This window comes from Opisthocomus hoazin, chromosome 1 (genome assembly GCF_030867145.1).
Source record: "Opisthocomus hoazin isolate bOpiHoa1 chromosome 1, bOpiHoa1.hap1, whole genome shotgun sequence".
Taxonomy (NCBI): domain Eukaryota; kingdom Metazoa; phylum Chordata; class Aves; order Opisthocomiformes; family Opisthocomidae; genus Opisthocomus; species Opisthocomus hoazin.
In genome coordinates, this window is record NC_134414.1 from 129178292 (window position 1) to 129194840 (window position 16549).

Sequence of the window (16549 nt, forward strand, 5' to 3'; positions counted from 1 at the left end):
TAAAGTTTCATTCACAAGGCTGTCTAACAACTCTAACAACTCCAGAGGAATAAGAGTCACCAGCAAAGAAAAAAAAAAAACCAACCAACAAACAAAACCAAAACCAGTTAACAGAGGAAAATACTGAAACAGGTAACTGTAACTGTTAGTTTAATTTTAATTTCTTGTATCTCTTTTTCCTCTGTCTACCAAACAGCTGGGCTTTTCAAGCAGCCACATGACTTTGCCTTTCAGCAAAATGCTTAGGTCTGAAATCCTTACCTTACAAAGGGATTTAAGAGTTTAAAACAAGGCTTCTTTCCCACTGTCTTGATTCCTTTATCATATCTTAACTTGCACTCACCTTTACTCCTTCCATTTCCTTACAGAATTTCACCAAATCCTTACAGCAGTCATCCAGACATCATTACATGACTGGTTATAGTACCTTCACGAGGCTGAGGATCAGTGTCACATGATGTGGAATTCTCAAAATTCGTCACCTCAGATTTACCTTATTTCCATTCTGTGGTGTTTTCATGCAGTGATTAAAACACTTAAAAGCAGCAGATCCAAACTGTCACGTTCTTTAGTATATCAAGTAAAATAAATATTTGGTTGGAGAGCTTATGAGTAAGAGAGATCTGTGGAGGCATTTTAATCGTATGTGCATAACTTGGGGCCCTTAATTAGACATCAGACTTACCTATGCACCTCATTTATAGCCCAAACTAAAAAATGCTCTTTCCCACAGAAAATCCCAGTGTCTGACTTAGCTTTCTACTTTGACTCACCCTGTGGTCTCTCAATGCACCTATGTACAGCAGACTAGCTTCTTAACTTACGCTGCCGGAGAGACTGAAGTCTGGCAGCGGGAATACCCTCTCACATGTCCCTCGGGATGGCTACATTAACATACTGCTGCTGGCCTGCATGAAAATATTCCAGGTGACCAGTGCCTTCAGCCACCACCCTTTCAAGGGCGTTTTATCCCTATGCACCCCATAGATCCAGCAGGCAAGAGAAGTCCTTATGTTCTCCACTGCTAACACACACATGCCTTGAACTTGAAACACACAGCAGCTGTTTGCTTCTCCTTTCTCAGCTGTTCTCTACCAAACAGTCCCTTCACTCTGCACGCTTGAAACCACAAAAGCAATGATGCAGCTTCTACTCCTTTCACAGCATAGCACGCAAAAGCTTGACCCATCTTTAACACCCCAGATACTGAAGCCATAGGTATCTCTTTCACCTGCTCCTCCCAGCTGGCTTGCTTCCAACATACATTCATACAACCCTCTGAGGACTGTAATTCCCAAAATATCTGTACTTATTGTACAGCACAGGCAATAAAAAAAGGCTGTGTGAAAACCACCCACTTTCACCACAGAGCTGGCTATTCTCTTAATAACACAAAACACAAACACAGGGATGCAGGGAACCAAGCTGCTGGCTCCTGCTGGCTCTGCACTCAGATGAACTGCAAGACAACACGACTCAGCCCCAGCTACCAAGTGCAACTCACACATCATAGCTCTCGGCAGTGTGTGGAATAGGAAGAGAATGACATAACAACAATGAAAACAAAACAATCAAGAAACAGAAGCAAAGATTTAACAAGTTCAGAAAAAATGTCTGATCCTCTGCTTTACGCACGACCAAACAAGAGAGAGCACCAAGAAAAAGCGAGCAGTCACTACCAACCTAATCTTCCACAAGCTGAGCTCTATGAGTAGGGAAAGCTGCCAGAAAAGAGTTTTAAACCAGCATTTAAAACATCTCAGGAAAGAGAATAATTTACAGTGCCTACAGTGAAATGAGAAGCTTCCCATACACTTAAGGCAAGTACCTGCCAATTCGTATTTTAAAGCTACAGAGGAACAATGACCTTTGAGGAAGACATTATTGATACGATTTTATCGCTGCATGTGTGCCCAGAAGAGTAACTTGACACATTTTGAATCAACGGGGAGATACTGGCAATATAAATAATAAAAATACCTGTAACTGACAATATAAATACAAGGAACACTGAAACAGTCTACAACTTTTTCTACTGTTTTTCCTGACTCTCATATCATTAAAAGCTAGAGACCAGAAAAACAGGAAAAAATCAAGAGCAAACCATTTTTTAAAAATCTTTACCAAAGAAACTGCCACAGAAAATACACTCGCTGATGTTCAGAAAAGCAGAACTTGAAAACACTTCTCTATACAATTGTCTTCAGAAAACAGCCTCAAACTTATTAAGTGTTGTACTTTTATTTCTTTGTATGATAATTAATTACAAGATTAATGCTTGCAAAGCATAATTACTCCCTGGAACGTCTTCAAAAGACTCTGAAGTCAAACGCTTTGTACCCTATGCAGGTAAGCCTCACTCTTTCTTCTCCAGGATTCACACGCAACATACAAGTTTAGGAGGAAAACTTGCCCTAAAACAAAAGCGTAACATACTAATCAGTTGGGATTTAGTTACCATAGCCCCACAGAAAGCACTCAAATCAAAATAAATGTACACGCAGGGGCATTTTTAACTAGAATGCACTAACGTACTCCCTCACCGCCTTTCGGAGGGGCAGCGCAAGCCTTACAGGCCTCGCCGCTCCGTGCGGCTCTCCGGCCCATTTCCACAGGGGAAATCTCAGCTCTTGCTTCACAACAAACTTCCCCACGCCCTCACAAACCGAGGAAATAAACCTGACGTACAGAAGGAAAAGAAATTCCCGGTTTTTGTGGCCACAAAAAAAAAAACCCTAACAAACTCTCAAAGGCATGAAGGAGAAGCGCAAAGGTGGAACGCTCAAGGCGGCGGCACCGATAATGACTATATTGATCTTTAACGCACACCCAGTGCTCCAACAGGCAGCGGCACCGCTGCCTCAACAGAGGCGGGACAGACACGCTGCCACAGCCCCGTGCCGCGTCCCTAACCCCTCGACACGCCGCAGCCAGGGCCGGATTCGGACTCCCCGCGCATCCCGTCGCCCCCCGGCCCCCGAGAGGCCTCAAACTGCCCCCTCAGCCCCAAAACAGGCGGGCCAGCGTGATGAGGCGGGACCGGAAGCTCCACCTCCCTCCCTCTGAGCTCAACCACTGGTCAGTTCTCCTATCACTCTCAGCCCCTCCAGCCCACCCACTCCCGTCGCCGAAGCCTTCTCTCGACCTCCACCCCGCCCCGCTCCCAGCTCCATGCTCACTTGCTGGCGGGCACGTCAAGCAAACACAATTCCCTCTTCTGATTGGCTGTTCTGAGGGGGCTGCTCCCGCCTGCGAGCAGGGGGCTCGGCTCCCCAGCGTTGCCGCCCGCCCTCCCCCGCTCCCGCGGTGGGGCGCATGCGCGGGGCCGAGTGTTGTCCTGGGGGTGGGCATGTTCCGCGGAGAGGAGCGGCCGCCACAGCGCCGCGGGGAGGGGGTGGAGGCGGCAGCGGGGCCGCCGCCGCCGGGGAGCCAGCCTCACTCTGCGGGAGTGAGGGGAGACCTGCCGGGGGCTGCGAGCGGTGCCGCGTACGGACCTGTGCGTGTGCCTGTATCTATACTCTCTCTTGCATGTGTCTGTAGGGCGCTCTCTCTCTCTCTCCGCACGCAGCCACCCGCCGGGCGGGCTGGGCTGTGGCGCCGGCAGGGCGATGCGGGCGGCGGGGCGGTAGCACTCCCCGTGCTGCCCCCGCGGGCCAGCGGCCGCTCGCCCCCGGCAGCAGCAGCGGGGGGCGGCAGCGCCTCAGGGCAGAGCCCTGCGGGGCGGCAGGCGTGTGCGCGGAGCGGGCGCCGCGATCGCCAGCGGCTGTCGGGACGGGGCGCGGGCGGCGGTGGGGGGATGCGCTCCGCCTGCCTCCCGGGGCAGCGGAGCCCGGCGCCGCCGGAGGGAGGAGAGCCTCGTCCGGCGAGACGCTTCGCCTGCGCTCGGCTCCGCCGCCGGGGTCTGACGAGGGGGGAAGCGGGCGCTGCGGGGGGCCGAGGAGCCTCCCCCCGCCCCGCCTGCTCCGGGCTTTGCTCCGCGGCCCCTCCGGTTCCTGGCACAGAGCCGCGCGGTGCTGAGCTGTACGTGTGCGTGCGCCGGGAGCCAGCGAGGCCGGTCGGTGCCCGCCCGCTTCCCGGGCGCTCGCGTGCTGTGCGGGTTTCTGCTGCCTTCGCTGCCTGCCTGTCTGATCCACCCCCCCCCCCCCCCCCCCCCTCCCCCGGCGCGGCCGCCGCGGGTCTTCCGCTTTTGTTGTGTGGTGCCGGGCATGTGCCCGGTGCGGCGGGGTCCGGGGCCGCCCGAGCGGAGGGGCCGGCCGGGGGCGCGGGGTGGGCTGGGGCCTGGGGCAGCCGCGGGCGGGTGGCGGGGTGGGTGCGTTCCCCCCTGCCGCCGGTTGGTGCTGGCGGTAAATCCGGGATCGCTTCTGCCGCTGTAAGCTCGGCCCAGGTGGGTTTACCCTGTCTGTCGTGGGAAGTTAAAACTTGCTCCTAAACATGCCCTGGCCTTGCCCTTTCCTGCCCGCGAGGAGGGGAGCGTTGCCTCGCTGGCTGCGGCGCGGTCTTCTGTCGCGACGTGTCGGGGGCACCCCGTGAGCCCGTGTTTTCTCTGTCGTTGCGGCCAGCTCGGCTCCCCGATGGCCAATTCCCTCAACGGCCGGAACCCGCGCAAGGGACGGATCCTGGGCTTCATCGATGCCATCCAGGATGCCGTGGGCCCCCCCAAGCAGGCGGCTGCCGACCGCAGGACGGTGGAGAAGACCTGGAAGCTCATGGACAAAGTGGTGAGCGTCTGTCTGTCCGTCTGTCTGTGGGGCTGCTCGGGTGGGCACACGCGGGGAAACGACGGCTTCCTCCCTGCCTCAGGAAGAAGGGGGACTCATGTTTTAGGTTATTTAAGCACCATTTGTCTTCCCCCATCACCCCATGGCCTCTGGCTACGTTTTTTTAAATCTTGGTTTGTGGAGGCAAAACAAAAGTGCGTGTTTGCCTTAGGCTGTTGTTATTTTCAGGCACTGTAAAATGACTCAAACTTGGAGAGCTGTCCTAACGCAGAGCTGCTTGACTTAGACTTGCAGTCACGTATTCGGCGTGTTTCGTGTTGGGTCACGTTGTTAGTCTGCAAACGAGACCTCCGAAGTATGAAACTTCGGCTGAGCTGATCGCCCTGTGAGACGTGCTGGCGATGGCAGCGTAGATAGGTTTGTGCTTTTAGGAATGTGCGTGGGGACTGGGGGATGTCACTCTTGTCACTTTAGTAAACAGATTAGTGTGGCACGCCTAACTTTTAAGTGTGTGTTCTGCATTTTAATGATTTTTGAGTAATTCTGCTCTTCATTTTGAAGCGAGAAATAGACTGTGCTGAAACTAATTTTTCAGGAAGCGGGATGATAGAACGTAGTGTTTTAGATCTTGCAGTTCTCTGCACTAGCCTGATACGTTTTGTTTATCATTGCACAAAATGACAGCTTGTATGATGATAGATTAGCTAGGAGAGTTCCTTTACCAATGGTAGGAACAGTTTGGTTATAACACGGATAACCGTGCAGGGGATACAGGTGCTCTGTTTCGTGTGTGAGGTGGTACTTGAGATCTTCCGCTTGAAACTGCTGGGGAGTGAGGATTACTACCTGTTAGCCTTGGGTCTCTATGGCAAGAGAGCTATGACTTTTTTAACTCGGTGCTTCTTCGTGAATTAGTGTCACCGGTTGCTTTCCCTGTGGGTCTTGTAAAAATACAGATGCTTCAGATGTTTAACATTTCTTAAAGTTCATAAGTAGTTACACTGACATGACGGAGATTATTTCATGTTGTGTGCCGTAGTAAATGGTAGTTTTGGAATGTTAGGTTGAGTCCTTGTATGCGCTTCTTTTTGATGCTCCAGACATAGCATCTGTATTTCCACCACAATCTCTGATGATGGCTGTAAACTTAAAAACCAGCCTTGATAGAAATGGTTATTATCACAAAGACTTTGTTGACATTTTCCTGTTAATGATTAGGGTGCTGTAAACAGGGAGCATCTTGTAGTGAGAGCTGCAAGTACCAGTACTTGGAAACAACCACTCTTCAGCAGAGGGAAGTTTTTGGCTTGGAAACCAGGAATCTGGTTTGTTGTTGAAACCACGTGGGGAATGTATGGCTTAATTTCCCCATGTGTCATGCCATTTACAAATCTCTATGGTAAGGTCGTGCCCCGAGTGGTTTGTATATACACAGTTAACAGAAAATCTTAGTCCCGCTGCTTGGACTTGTGGATTGCTTTTATTCAGCTATTGTAGGATAACTGTGTTTGTCACTATGACAGCAGAGCATCAGAACAGCCAGTAAGGCCTGTTCTGTAGAAGTAGCTGGAAAGGCTGGATGTTGCGCTGTGCTTTCTTTTTCATTTTACTGGATAAACGTCCTCAGTTTGGATCTTTAATGTATCCTCTTTAAGCTGCTCTCAGTTAATCAAATTTTATTTCCAAATTATATTAAAGTATACCAGACAGGATGATGTCATAGTGTGAGAATGCTGTAGCTTGCTGCCTCAGTTTTTAGCATTTGGTACTTACAGTGAAAGGATGGGTTTGAGTAAATTTAATATGTTGGCAAACAAATTTAAGTCTCTTAGCCTTATGTGTTAGTAGACCTTACTAGAAGGTAATTTTCTGGTCTGCTTAGATCAAAACCAGGGATTAAAATCAGAAATAGAAACCTGCTCGATAGGCTGTTGTTTCAAATCCCATTTCTGGAGTATGTCCTACAACTGGTTTGTGTGGTGGGCCACTGATCAGATTAATACCTAGTGACGGCAGTAGGCTCTACGAAGTCCGTGGGGTGCCGTCCATGGTAAGGTTGTAGCTTTGAGGCCTATTTTGCTTGTTGTAGTAACAGTCATTATCCTTGTTTATTCTTTAACTGTAATAGCTGTGTTAGCCAGCTTTTTGCTGCAGCTGAAGTTTGCAGTAGCTAAAGTTTTCTCCCATTGTAAAGATGTTAGGGAAAAGGAGAATGGAAACAAAGCAAAGGTATTATCTTGACAAAATGATGAAAAAAGACCAGTGTTAAGAACTAGGGGAAGAGCTCGATAATTTCTGGTTTACATTACTTTTTTTCTTTCTGAAAATTGCCTTTTTTTTGGCTTTCCTTTATTTCTTTATGTAATTTCCTTCTTTGGGAATGAGATGTTCTGCGTGAATTACTTGTTTTTAACAGTAACAGATTAACCAATGCTACAAATATTGCTACTCTATGAGAACTATACTCTGAGTGTGGTTTTATGGTGTATGTAAAAGTTCTGGCTACTTAGATACCATGCAAACTTCTCTGTGTAGAACTGGTTGTATGTCATGGTTGGGAATTGTTCAGATTTCATGGTAATGTTTGTTTTTCATGGGCTGATGCTTCAGCTGTTATAATAGGCAGAAGGTTGCAGTTCTGCTTAAGCATCTTCTTTTTAACCTTCCGTTACCAGTTTGAAAAAGTGAAGGATTTCGAAGAGTTCTTTAGCAGCAGAGAACGTTGGGATAGTGCTCCTGGTTAGAGCCCTGTTTGTAAAAGTTAATGTAAGCAACATACTTGCAGGAAAGTAAAAAAAAAAAATCTTGTTGTAAGTAATCAGTGAATGTGAATTGTTACCTGTCTGTGTATCTTATATCTGCATCTTCGGTTTTGTACTTCATCCACTGGGATCAGTACTTTTTGAGGTTTACTGGTATGTCTTTTTTTTTTTTTTTGTATGAATTTACAGTACTAATGCATTATTAAAGGGGCATCAACTGTTAGCATCAATGTCCAGTTTCCCTGCTGCTTCTCTCATGGGCAAGCAGTAGCTTTACCATTAAGAACCAAAAATATTTTGTTTAACTCCTTTTGCAATGCAAAGGATAATACTCCTTTTATGGTTTGGAAGGCTAGCACTGCTTTCCAGTGCTAGCATTGTATAAGCAAGTTGACCATATACCTCTGAACTTCTAGCAGGCAAATTACTGTTTTTAAAACATGATGTGTATTTTAGAAAGTTCATAACCTGTAAATAAAAAAAAAATATTGCTAACTAATAACTCAAAGTCTTCCTTTAAACTATGTGTAAATTGCATGGGTTTTTTTTTTTCTGAGATTCTAAACCTAATGGTTTTTAAACCTAGAAACTTGCTGTGTATTGTTATTAGAAGATTAACAATATTGTCAAAACTGTTTGGACGTTCTGTCGTGGCCCACCCAGTTGTTTGACTACATAAATGGGAATGGCAATTTGATTGGCTATTTAATAATTACCCAAGAGGAATTTAAAGTGCGTCTCCAAAGCTCATGACTTAGTGAGTAAAAGCTATATTACCTGTGTAACTTGTTAATTTAAAGAAAACCACATTACTATTTGTCAGCATCGAAATTTTCAACAGCATCTAAGTGAGTATACAGAGCACAGTAGTTGAAACTATGTGTGTGTTGGTTATTTTGCAACACTTATGTGATTGTTAGATTAATGTGGGACTTTCCAAGTCAGTTAAATACCATCAATCGTAACCATGGTATTCTTCAGTGTATTACCTGGTCGAAGTTGATAGGAAGTTTTAGGTCCTGCATACTTTGTTTGTGGAAAAAGAATAAACATTTAAAAAGAGAAATGGAAGCTTCTTTCTAATCAGAAGAAAGTATAAATGGCCCACCGAAGTCAGCTGTCAGGGTTGTTATTGCTTGTTCCTCCAGGGTGGAGGTATATTGCACAGTTCCAGTGTGGTAGCTGTTGAACAAGCACTTAATGTATTCTCAGCTGAAAAAATTGGTGATCGGTCACCTCTGCTTACATTTTGATGAGAATTTCTTTCAGAAAGAAAACCCGTATCTCCATCTTTCTGTGGAATGTATTGCAGTTAAGGTAATTTCTGACAGGAAAAAATACGTGGTAAAGGAGCGTAATGATCAGATTTCATCCGTTTTGCCTAGTAGCTCCCTCCCTGATTTAGCTCTTTAGAAATCATTGTTGGTAGCATTGTGTGTTGTGGTTTTCTGGCGAAATCTTATGGTATCTTACTACAGAACTACCTTTATGCTGTCTGTGGTGTGTCAAAAGTGTTTTTTAATACTTTGACTTTTTTGTAGTGTGGCAGAAGATACGGTTCAGTAGGCGGTTTTGAAGTGTGATGTGCGAGCACTGGCGATCTGATTGTTCTATTCCATTCCCTGCAGCTGAAAACAGTGCCTAGCGGATGTCCTACTCATTAGATACCTGTTCTGTTTTAGCTGTGTTACTTTCCTTGCATTGTCTTTGACTAGCATTAGGTGTTTAAACAGATTGTTTTAGGACCACTACACTTTGCTTGAACAAAAGTTCTTTTGTCAAACGAGTCCAGGGCTTTCAACTTCATTGTTCGCTTTAGAAAGTGAATAGAAGATACAGTTTTCTGTAAGAAACTAATTGTCTAAATAAAACAGGCATCCATTACTCTCATCTCTGAAGATTATATGAAATAGTGCCTGATAATTTAAATCAAATATCTTAAAAAATGTTACGAGTAATGTATTTATTTTGTTTGGGGAGTGGGGAGAGGAGGGAAGAGGAGTTTGGGTTTTTTCTTGGCGGGCACTAGAGTAAGCTTCTGTGGAAGTTCCTGAGTTAACTGTTTCAAAGTCTGTTTCTGATACACCAGAGTATGCCTTAGTTCTTCACGATCAGAATTGCACTCTATTGTTTCTGTGATTCTGGAGTAAATACTTGGATTTGCCCTGAGTTGAGGTAGTGAAAGGAGTTTAGCTTTGTCTCAGTTTACCTCAATGAGAGAGACATTTCTTGCTAGCTTGCTGACTGAGTGCTTTTCATTTTTGAGGCTGAATGCTTGCTAAATATATACATGCTTACTTCCAGTCATAACAATACACAAATGATACAGTGATATGATTGGTGTCTGCTCCTGAAGTGTTGGTGAGGGTTGCTTTGTAAAGTGCAATATGGAGGTCTTTTTTTTTTTTTATTTGTTTGTTTGGTTGTTTTATTTTGAGTTCTGTTTTCTTTTGATGGAAGGTATGTGCCACTTCTGGTGCAATGGTAAATCTTTGGCGTCAGCAGATGTCGTTTGTTATTGCATACTTTTAATTGTGAACCGCTGTGGTACGTGTCAGGACATCCTGACTCTGGAAACCATATGGTTTACCAGCCATCTCTTTACAAACTTACTTCCTTTGGACAGAAACCTTGTGTGCTCAATGAAGTGAAGAAAGCATTGTACTACTGCACCAGATGACTGACGTGAACTAAATGTTAACATTTTTGTCAGTGAGAATGCATAAGACTGAGTTATACTGTAGAAGAGTTCTTGTATGACTCTGTTAAAGGCTTGTTCTGAAGTTAAAGGTTCTAGTAATGTGCTCTTTTTGTCTCTGTAAATTCAGCAGAAGGTGAAGCTTTGTAAACCATGATGACCACAAGATCCTGTTTTGATGTCTATATGACTGTATGTGATGGTACTGGACTGAACAAGACTTTCTAGAACATCTGAAGGAGAAACTAATATTTCTTTATAACTGGATGTTCTTTTTGTATAGTTGAATGGACTGACTGTTGAAAATACACCGATCAGCATAAGCAATTTGCTTTTTTCTGCTTGTTGGCATATCTGATCGAAAAGATGGACTTCAGAAAGAGAATTAATTCTTTATTCATGAGATTTAAATTAGAATAAATAAGCAATTCAAAACAATTGGGGCCTTGTCTGCTTGTGGTCTGCTCTCATTGCTGACTTTTTCCCCTGAATAAATATTTTCCTCTTTTCAGCTGTTTTTTTTTTTTTCCTTGTGCTTGTTGTTCCAGAAGGTTGTAACGCCTGACCAGTGATATTGATTTGTGTCATCTGTAGTTGGCTTTGGGAAGAATGTCAGTCTTGTTTCAAGCTTTCAGTAAATCAGAAATCGCAGGGTACAGTAGTTCAGATGAAAAATGTCTACACTTTTCATAAAGGTTTTAACTTCTGTCTTTGGGATTCCGGTTCTGCTAACTCTTCTACAAAAAGAAATTCATGTATGTCTCTGCATGGGTGATTTTGAGATCTGTCTACACACATAAAATTTTTTGGTCATGCTTCTGAAATGTTCTTAAATAATTCTATCTGCAGTTTAATTTCAGGTAACTAAAAGAAAATGTTTAATATCCTTCTTAAGTCTCTCTTGTTAGTTCCTTTCTTGATCTTCTGAGGTGACACCATCATCCTGCCTTCATTCGGGCAACTCCTTTACCTGAACTGCTTTTTAAAAATTGCATCTGAATCTTTGAGATCAATCTATTCACCTAAATCTCTCATCCAGGTGTTGCTATTTTGTATGTCAGTAAGTTCAGCTTTACTTTTGTGACCTTGAAAGAGTGCCATTGTATCCAAATGTTATTCTTTGAGAATGCTGCTGCAGGCATCTCATAACCCATGATTTGGACTGTGTTGTCTTTTTTTTTTTATCCTGATAATCTTTTCTTTATCACATTAAATATAAACAAGCTATTTTCAGTTTCAAAGTCTCTTACTGTCTCACAATTGCAGTTCCAGATTTCATCACCTGGTGAAGAGATGACCAAACATCTATATGCTTTACTTCCTTGATGTTTCCTTCCAGCTTCTTCCTCAACTTAGGAAGAAATTCTTTTATAAGCCACCAAATTACTTTAGAGCTTGCATTGAAGCTTTGCTCTTTGTATCTAGAAATACTTAACTGCTAGTGCCCTGAACCACTCTTTAGCATGTTGAACAGTGTTGTGCTCATGTATTCGTGTTTGCTGGCATCCACCTGCTGTCTTTTTTTTTTTTCCTGTTGAGATCATGAATTTCTCTGTGGGAAAGACTGTCTATTCTACAACACATCAGCAGGGTTCCTGATCCGTTGCTGGGTCTAGTAGGTGAAAGAAAAGTAGAAATTACTCAAGTAACAATGGATCAGTGAAATGAGAGGAGGGGAAAAACAGTTATATGTTTGCTTTGCTGTTCCTGGGGCATAAAGTTCTGTTAGTGGCAGCAGTCTTAAGACAGTGAATTTCTTAATGATGTAGATCTAGAAATTGAAGGAGGGGTCAGCAATAGCGATAAAGCTTGGAGTTTAGAGAGGTAAATGTTACAGGGTACAAGTTTAATATATAGTGTGGCAATCTCCAAATGATACCTATAAAACTTTTATACCACATGGACTTAATTTTTTTCATAAGTATTTGCATATGTACAGCTGCACACACATGTCTAGAATGTGTCTCTCTGCAGTGTTTTAGTGAAGTGTGAATAGCTCGATGCAGGAGCACTCAAAAACAACCCGTATCTCTAGTACAGAACAAACTACCAGAGAATTTGGGTATCCAGGAGATAATTACTCTAACTTTGTATATGTTCAGGAAGCGAAAACAGTACCTTCTTCCAGAAACATTTCCAGGGGAGACTAGATTCAAATAAACGTGTTGAATTAATCTGAAGTTTAAGTAATATGTATTATTCAGTTAATTTTTGTGCCATTTAGGAACATGATGATTCCAAGTCCATTAAGATGTTATCTTCTGTTACAGCCAAGAACTGGAAGACATTGAGTTTATAATGTTTTGTTTCCTGGTTTACGATACCTGTGTATGAGTGACTTAATTTCTGTTGGTTGTAGCTAATAGCTTTTGAACCACTGGTGTTGTTCAGACCGTTTTCATATATGTAGACCTCTCAAAGCTCAAATTCCTGTAGGTTCTAAGAGGTTATATTGCTGAATAGAGAACAGAGAGACCCAGCAGATGACAAGGTAATTTATAAGGTCGGTTCTTAGTAGACATTTAAACATCCATAGGGAAGTTCACCTGCAGCGAGCAAATCTGTATGAAACTACTGCTCCTGGCATTAGTTGCATACTTGTTTTGATAATATACTCCTCAGCATATAGCAGGCAGGCAAAGACATTCTTACTTTAAAAGCAAGACCCCACTCAGTGGAAGTATGTTTTTATAGATGTGACAACAGTAAGTTAAATTTTACATCCTTTGACATTAGAGACTATGTAGAGATTTCAGGGAATATAAATGAAGTAGTATTTAATTCTTTGTGCCTGGACGCTAGAGAAGTGTGCTTACACCCATTAGTTTAAAGATATCAGATCAATTTTTGCCAGAACATATTTCTTGTCTTTTACATTCTTGTTTTTGCTTACAGGTAAGATTGTGCCAAAACCCAAAGCTTCAACTGAAAAACAGCCCACCTTACATACTTGACATTTTACCTGACACTTACCAACATTTGCGACTTATACTGAGCAAATATGATGACAACCAGAAACTTGCACAACTCAGTGAGAACGAATATTTTAAAATCTACATTGACAGTCTCATGAAAAAATCAAAACGGGCTATAAGACTCTTCAAAGAAGGAAAGGAAAGAATGTATGAGGAACAGTCACAGGACAGGTAAGTGAAATATTTCAATATGAAGTAGATTGTCTTGCCTGTCTGCATTCTTAACACTGTTTCTCTGCAGCCATTGTATTTTGACATTTTTAATTATTTAAAGAGCAGAAATATTTATTGTTTGGTTTCATTGAACCTGCAGGTCAGTCAGTAGTTTGCTGGATTTATTCCAGTGTGTGCTCTTATCTGTCACTTTGTGACCTTTAAAACCAAGTGCATTTCCTTCATAAAACATTCATTTCATTGTAATTGCTTGTTCACAGGGCCTTACAGTATGTAGTTTTTCCTCTGGCAGAGAGCGAATGCCTGTTACTTGGACTGAGCTTGACCTCCCTACCCTAGTTCTTAAAACTGTGGGAGCCGTGATGGATATTGACTTCGAGCTTTCGCAAATGATGAAATGAAGCAAAACAATATTCACATTTTTGAGAAGTTGTGTGATGTTAGCGTAAGGTGAAGATAATGTTAGTTTGGTGCTGAGAAGCCTTTACAGGAACCTAATGGATTCCTGATTTGCAGTGTTTCAGTTTTAATAACAGGGATTAATGTCCACTTTATGTATACTCTTGGTGGTGAGTGAAGAAGTTTTGAATATTTGATTTTATTACCTAATATTTAAAAAAATAATATTTCAAGAACTCCTGTTCAAAATCTGGAGTTTTGTTTTGGGAAGGCGTACAGCGGTGTTGTAGCAATTAGACTCTACTGTCTGTGGTATATCTTTAAATCAAAAGATATGATGCTGCTTCCAGAGTCTTTCCTTTTTGAAGGAGATAGTGGGGAATGGGAGATAGAGGGGGAGTGAATGGAGGATTGAATCCCTGCTATTTTGTCTGCACCTGAGCTCAGAGACAGGGTTGTAGTATAGTTTTACAGCTGGTGAAAGCGTTGTTAGACACAGTGAAATGTCTACGTTCTTGTAAATGTCACTGCTGTTGTGTTTGATTTATACATATGTTCCTTCCAGATCTTTAGCAATGATTATAGGTATTCAGTATACTGTGATAGTCTATGGTGCTTGATAAAGGGTCCAAAGCTTGCTTAACGTCTAAGGAATTTTTTTTTCTAAGTACGTAAAGACTGTCCAATTGTGAATATATTTGGAGCAATTTGCCTAAGAGGACCAAAATACACTGTTTGAACTATTTTAGTGATGGGTGAAGATCTTGATGAATGTTTTTTGTATTTGAATACTTAAGTATGTAAAGGAATGTTTTTGCTGTGAACGGATTCTTACCAGAACCCCTGGAACAATTGTTCAGCGCTGAGCTTAAGAGTTCTTTTTTCAATGTCTCATTTGTTGTATGTCCAGAAGTCGTCAAGTTGCAAAGGAAGTAAGAACTTTTTTGTAGTAAGGGACATTTGACTTAAATTACATTATGTAAACAGTTTTTATTTTGACTTCCCTGTGTTGTATGAAACCCAGATTTCCTTATGGTTTTGCTTACAGTTTGCAATAAATTAAAGGCAGTTTCAGTGTCGATTTTTGAAAAAGTCTGATACATGGTCTGTACAGTCATTTATCAGTGTCTTAGTAACTGTATCTAGTTGCTAGGGTTGCTTTCTTCTTTCCAATTACCCACTTCATGCCCTGCATAACAGTAAAAGTGATGATATAAGGATGTCTTTTGTGAAGCAAACAGTTTTTTGAAGAATGTTTGGACCATTTTTGTGAGATGATTGGAGAGGAGGGATTTTAAAACAAAACATAGTGGTGAAGTCCACCAAATCATAACAACTACTTCAGGCTCGCTAAACTTGTGTTTCAGAAGGTGACAACTATGTTATTTTGCCTGACTGATGGAGTTTGAAGCTTGATGAAAGGAGTACAGTAGAAATGTTTCTCCTGTGCTAAAATTGTTAGCTGTGTTTCCTATACAAACTATGTTCTGGGTGTATGTCAGAATGCTTAAACAGAACAAAAAATCATAAGCATTGTTTCAGCAGTTCGTGCCTCATGCTATTATAAGTTAAAGTCTACATCTTTGTGACTACAGCGTACTCTCATCTACTGGTGATGCTTTATCTGTATGCATAGCTTAGTTTGAAGTTGAATTAAGGTATTTGTGTTTGCTGAGCCCTATGACTAGGTGCTAGTTTGCTCTGTCGTGCTTCAACATACTTAAATCTTGGTAAGTTAGTAAAAGGAGCTGTTAATGTTTTTAGCCTTTTTTTCCAAATATGCCTGCATTAACCTAAGTACTGTATTTGTTAATGTTTTAATGCCAACATAGGGGTGATCATTTAAGTAAGTGTTTTTGAAGATGTTTCTAAAATGACTGTCAAATTGAAGTACAGTCAATTTTTTTTAAAAAAAAGGCAAGCCAGAAGCCTCTCATGTTGACACATGGCTAGTTTCTGTGGTTTTCAGTCCTACATTTCTGTGTTTAGTTTTCTGTTAGTGTCTCTGGTTTCTGGATAAAAGGTCATCATGAAAAAGAGAAACTGGCTGCATTTGGAAGCATTCTGTGTATATATTTGATTGGTATACTTCTCACCTATTGGGGTTATTGAATGATCTTTTAATTTCTATAGTGATGGTACATTTAGGAACCAATGTCAATATATATGTGATTTTTATGTCCCTGATGACACCAAAATTACTCTATTGTGAAGAACTGGGCATGAGTTTTAGTTTTCAAAGATCCTGTAGATGAAACAAGATAGTGTACTAGTCAGATTATGCACAAAAGCTTACTTTGTGATGGTGTTGCCTCTGTAGCCGGTGTTTGATACCAAACGTGTATGATAGCCATTTAAAAGTAGTTGGTGCTGTCACTCTGTACTCTGTAGGATGAGTACGAAGCAGAGAAAGTATGGCTTGCAAGTTTGTTTATTGTATATGAATTTGAATTGCATCTACCTTATGGATATGGTGCCTAGTATAAAATTACGTTGTCTCATACTCCTCTTGCTTAACGAAGTAAGAGATGATGTTCAATAAATTCTGTAAATTGTACTAGATATAGGCTGCACAGAAGTTTTTCTATGTCTGAAGTAACTGAAAGGTCTTTTTTGTCACAGATTTTACTTTTTAAAGGTTATTAATATAAACTTTTTAAAATTACTGGTTCAGGTATATCTACCCTTCTTAAAAGGCTTTCTGTGTCTTTGAGGGTCTGGATTTGGGGGGAGGAGGGGCATGTTCCCCCCACCCAGTTATTTATTGGGAAATAGACTAAAGCTGAAAGATATAATTTCTGTGAAGCCCAAACTTCCTTTTGT

General features: G+C 42.2%; 1 protein-coding gene across 2 annotated transcripts in view; it reads left to right on the forward strand.

Annotated features, from left to right (window-relative positions):
- The first annotated feature begins 3390 nt into the window (after positions 1–3390).
- Positions 3391–16549, forward strand: part of CBLB (Cbl proto-oncogene B) — a 131708-nt gene continuing 118549 nt past the window's right edge. The window contains exons 1-3 of one of the 2 annotated variants that reach the window (XM_075435514.1): positions 3391–3496; positions 4560–4718; positions 13074–13324. In XM_075435514.1, coding sequence (XP_075291629.1) covers positions 4572–4718; positions 13074–13324 — 398 coding nt within the window. In that variant the 5' untranslated portion in view covers positions 3391–3496; positions 4560–4571. The remainder of the gene's footprint in view (positions 3497–4559; positions 4719–13073; positions 13325–16549) is intronic. The other variant, XM_075435519.1, reaches the window with a different exon arrangement.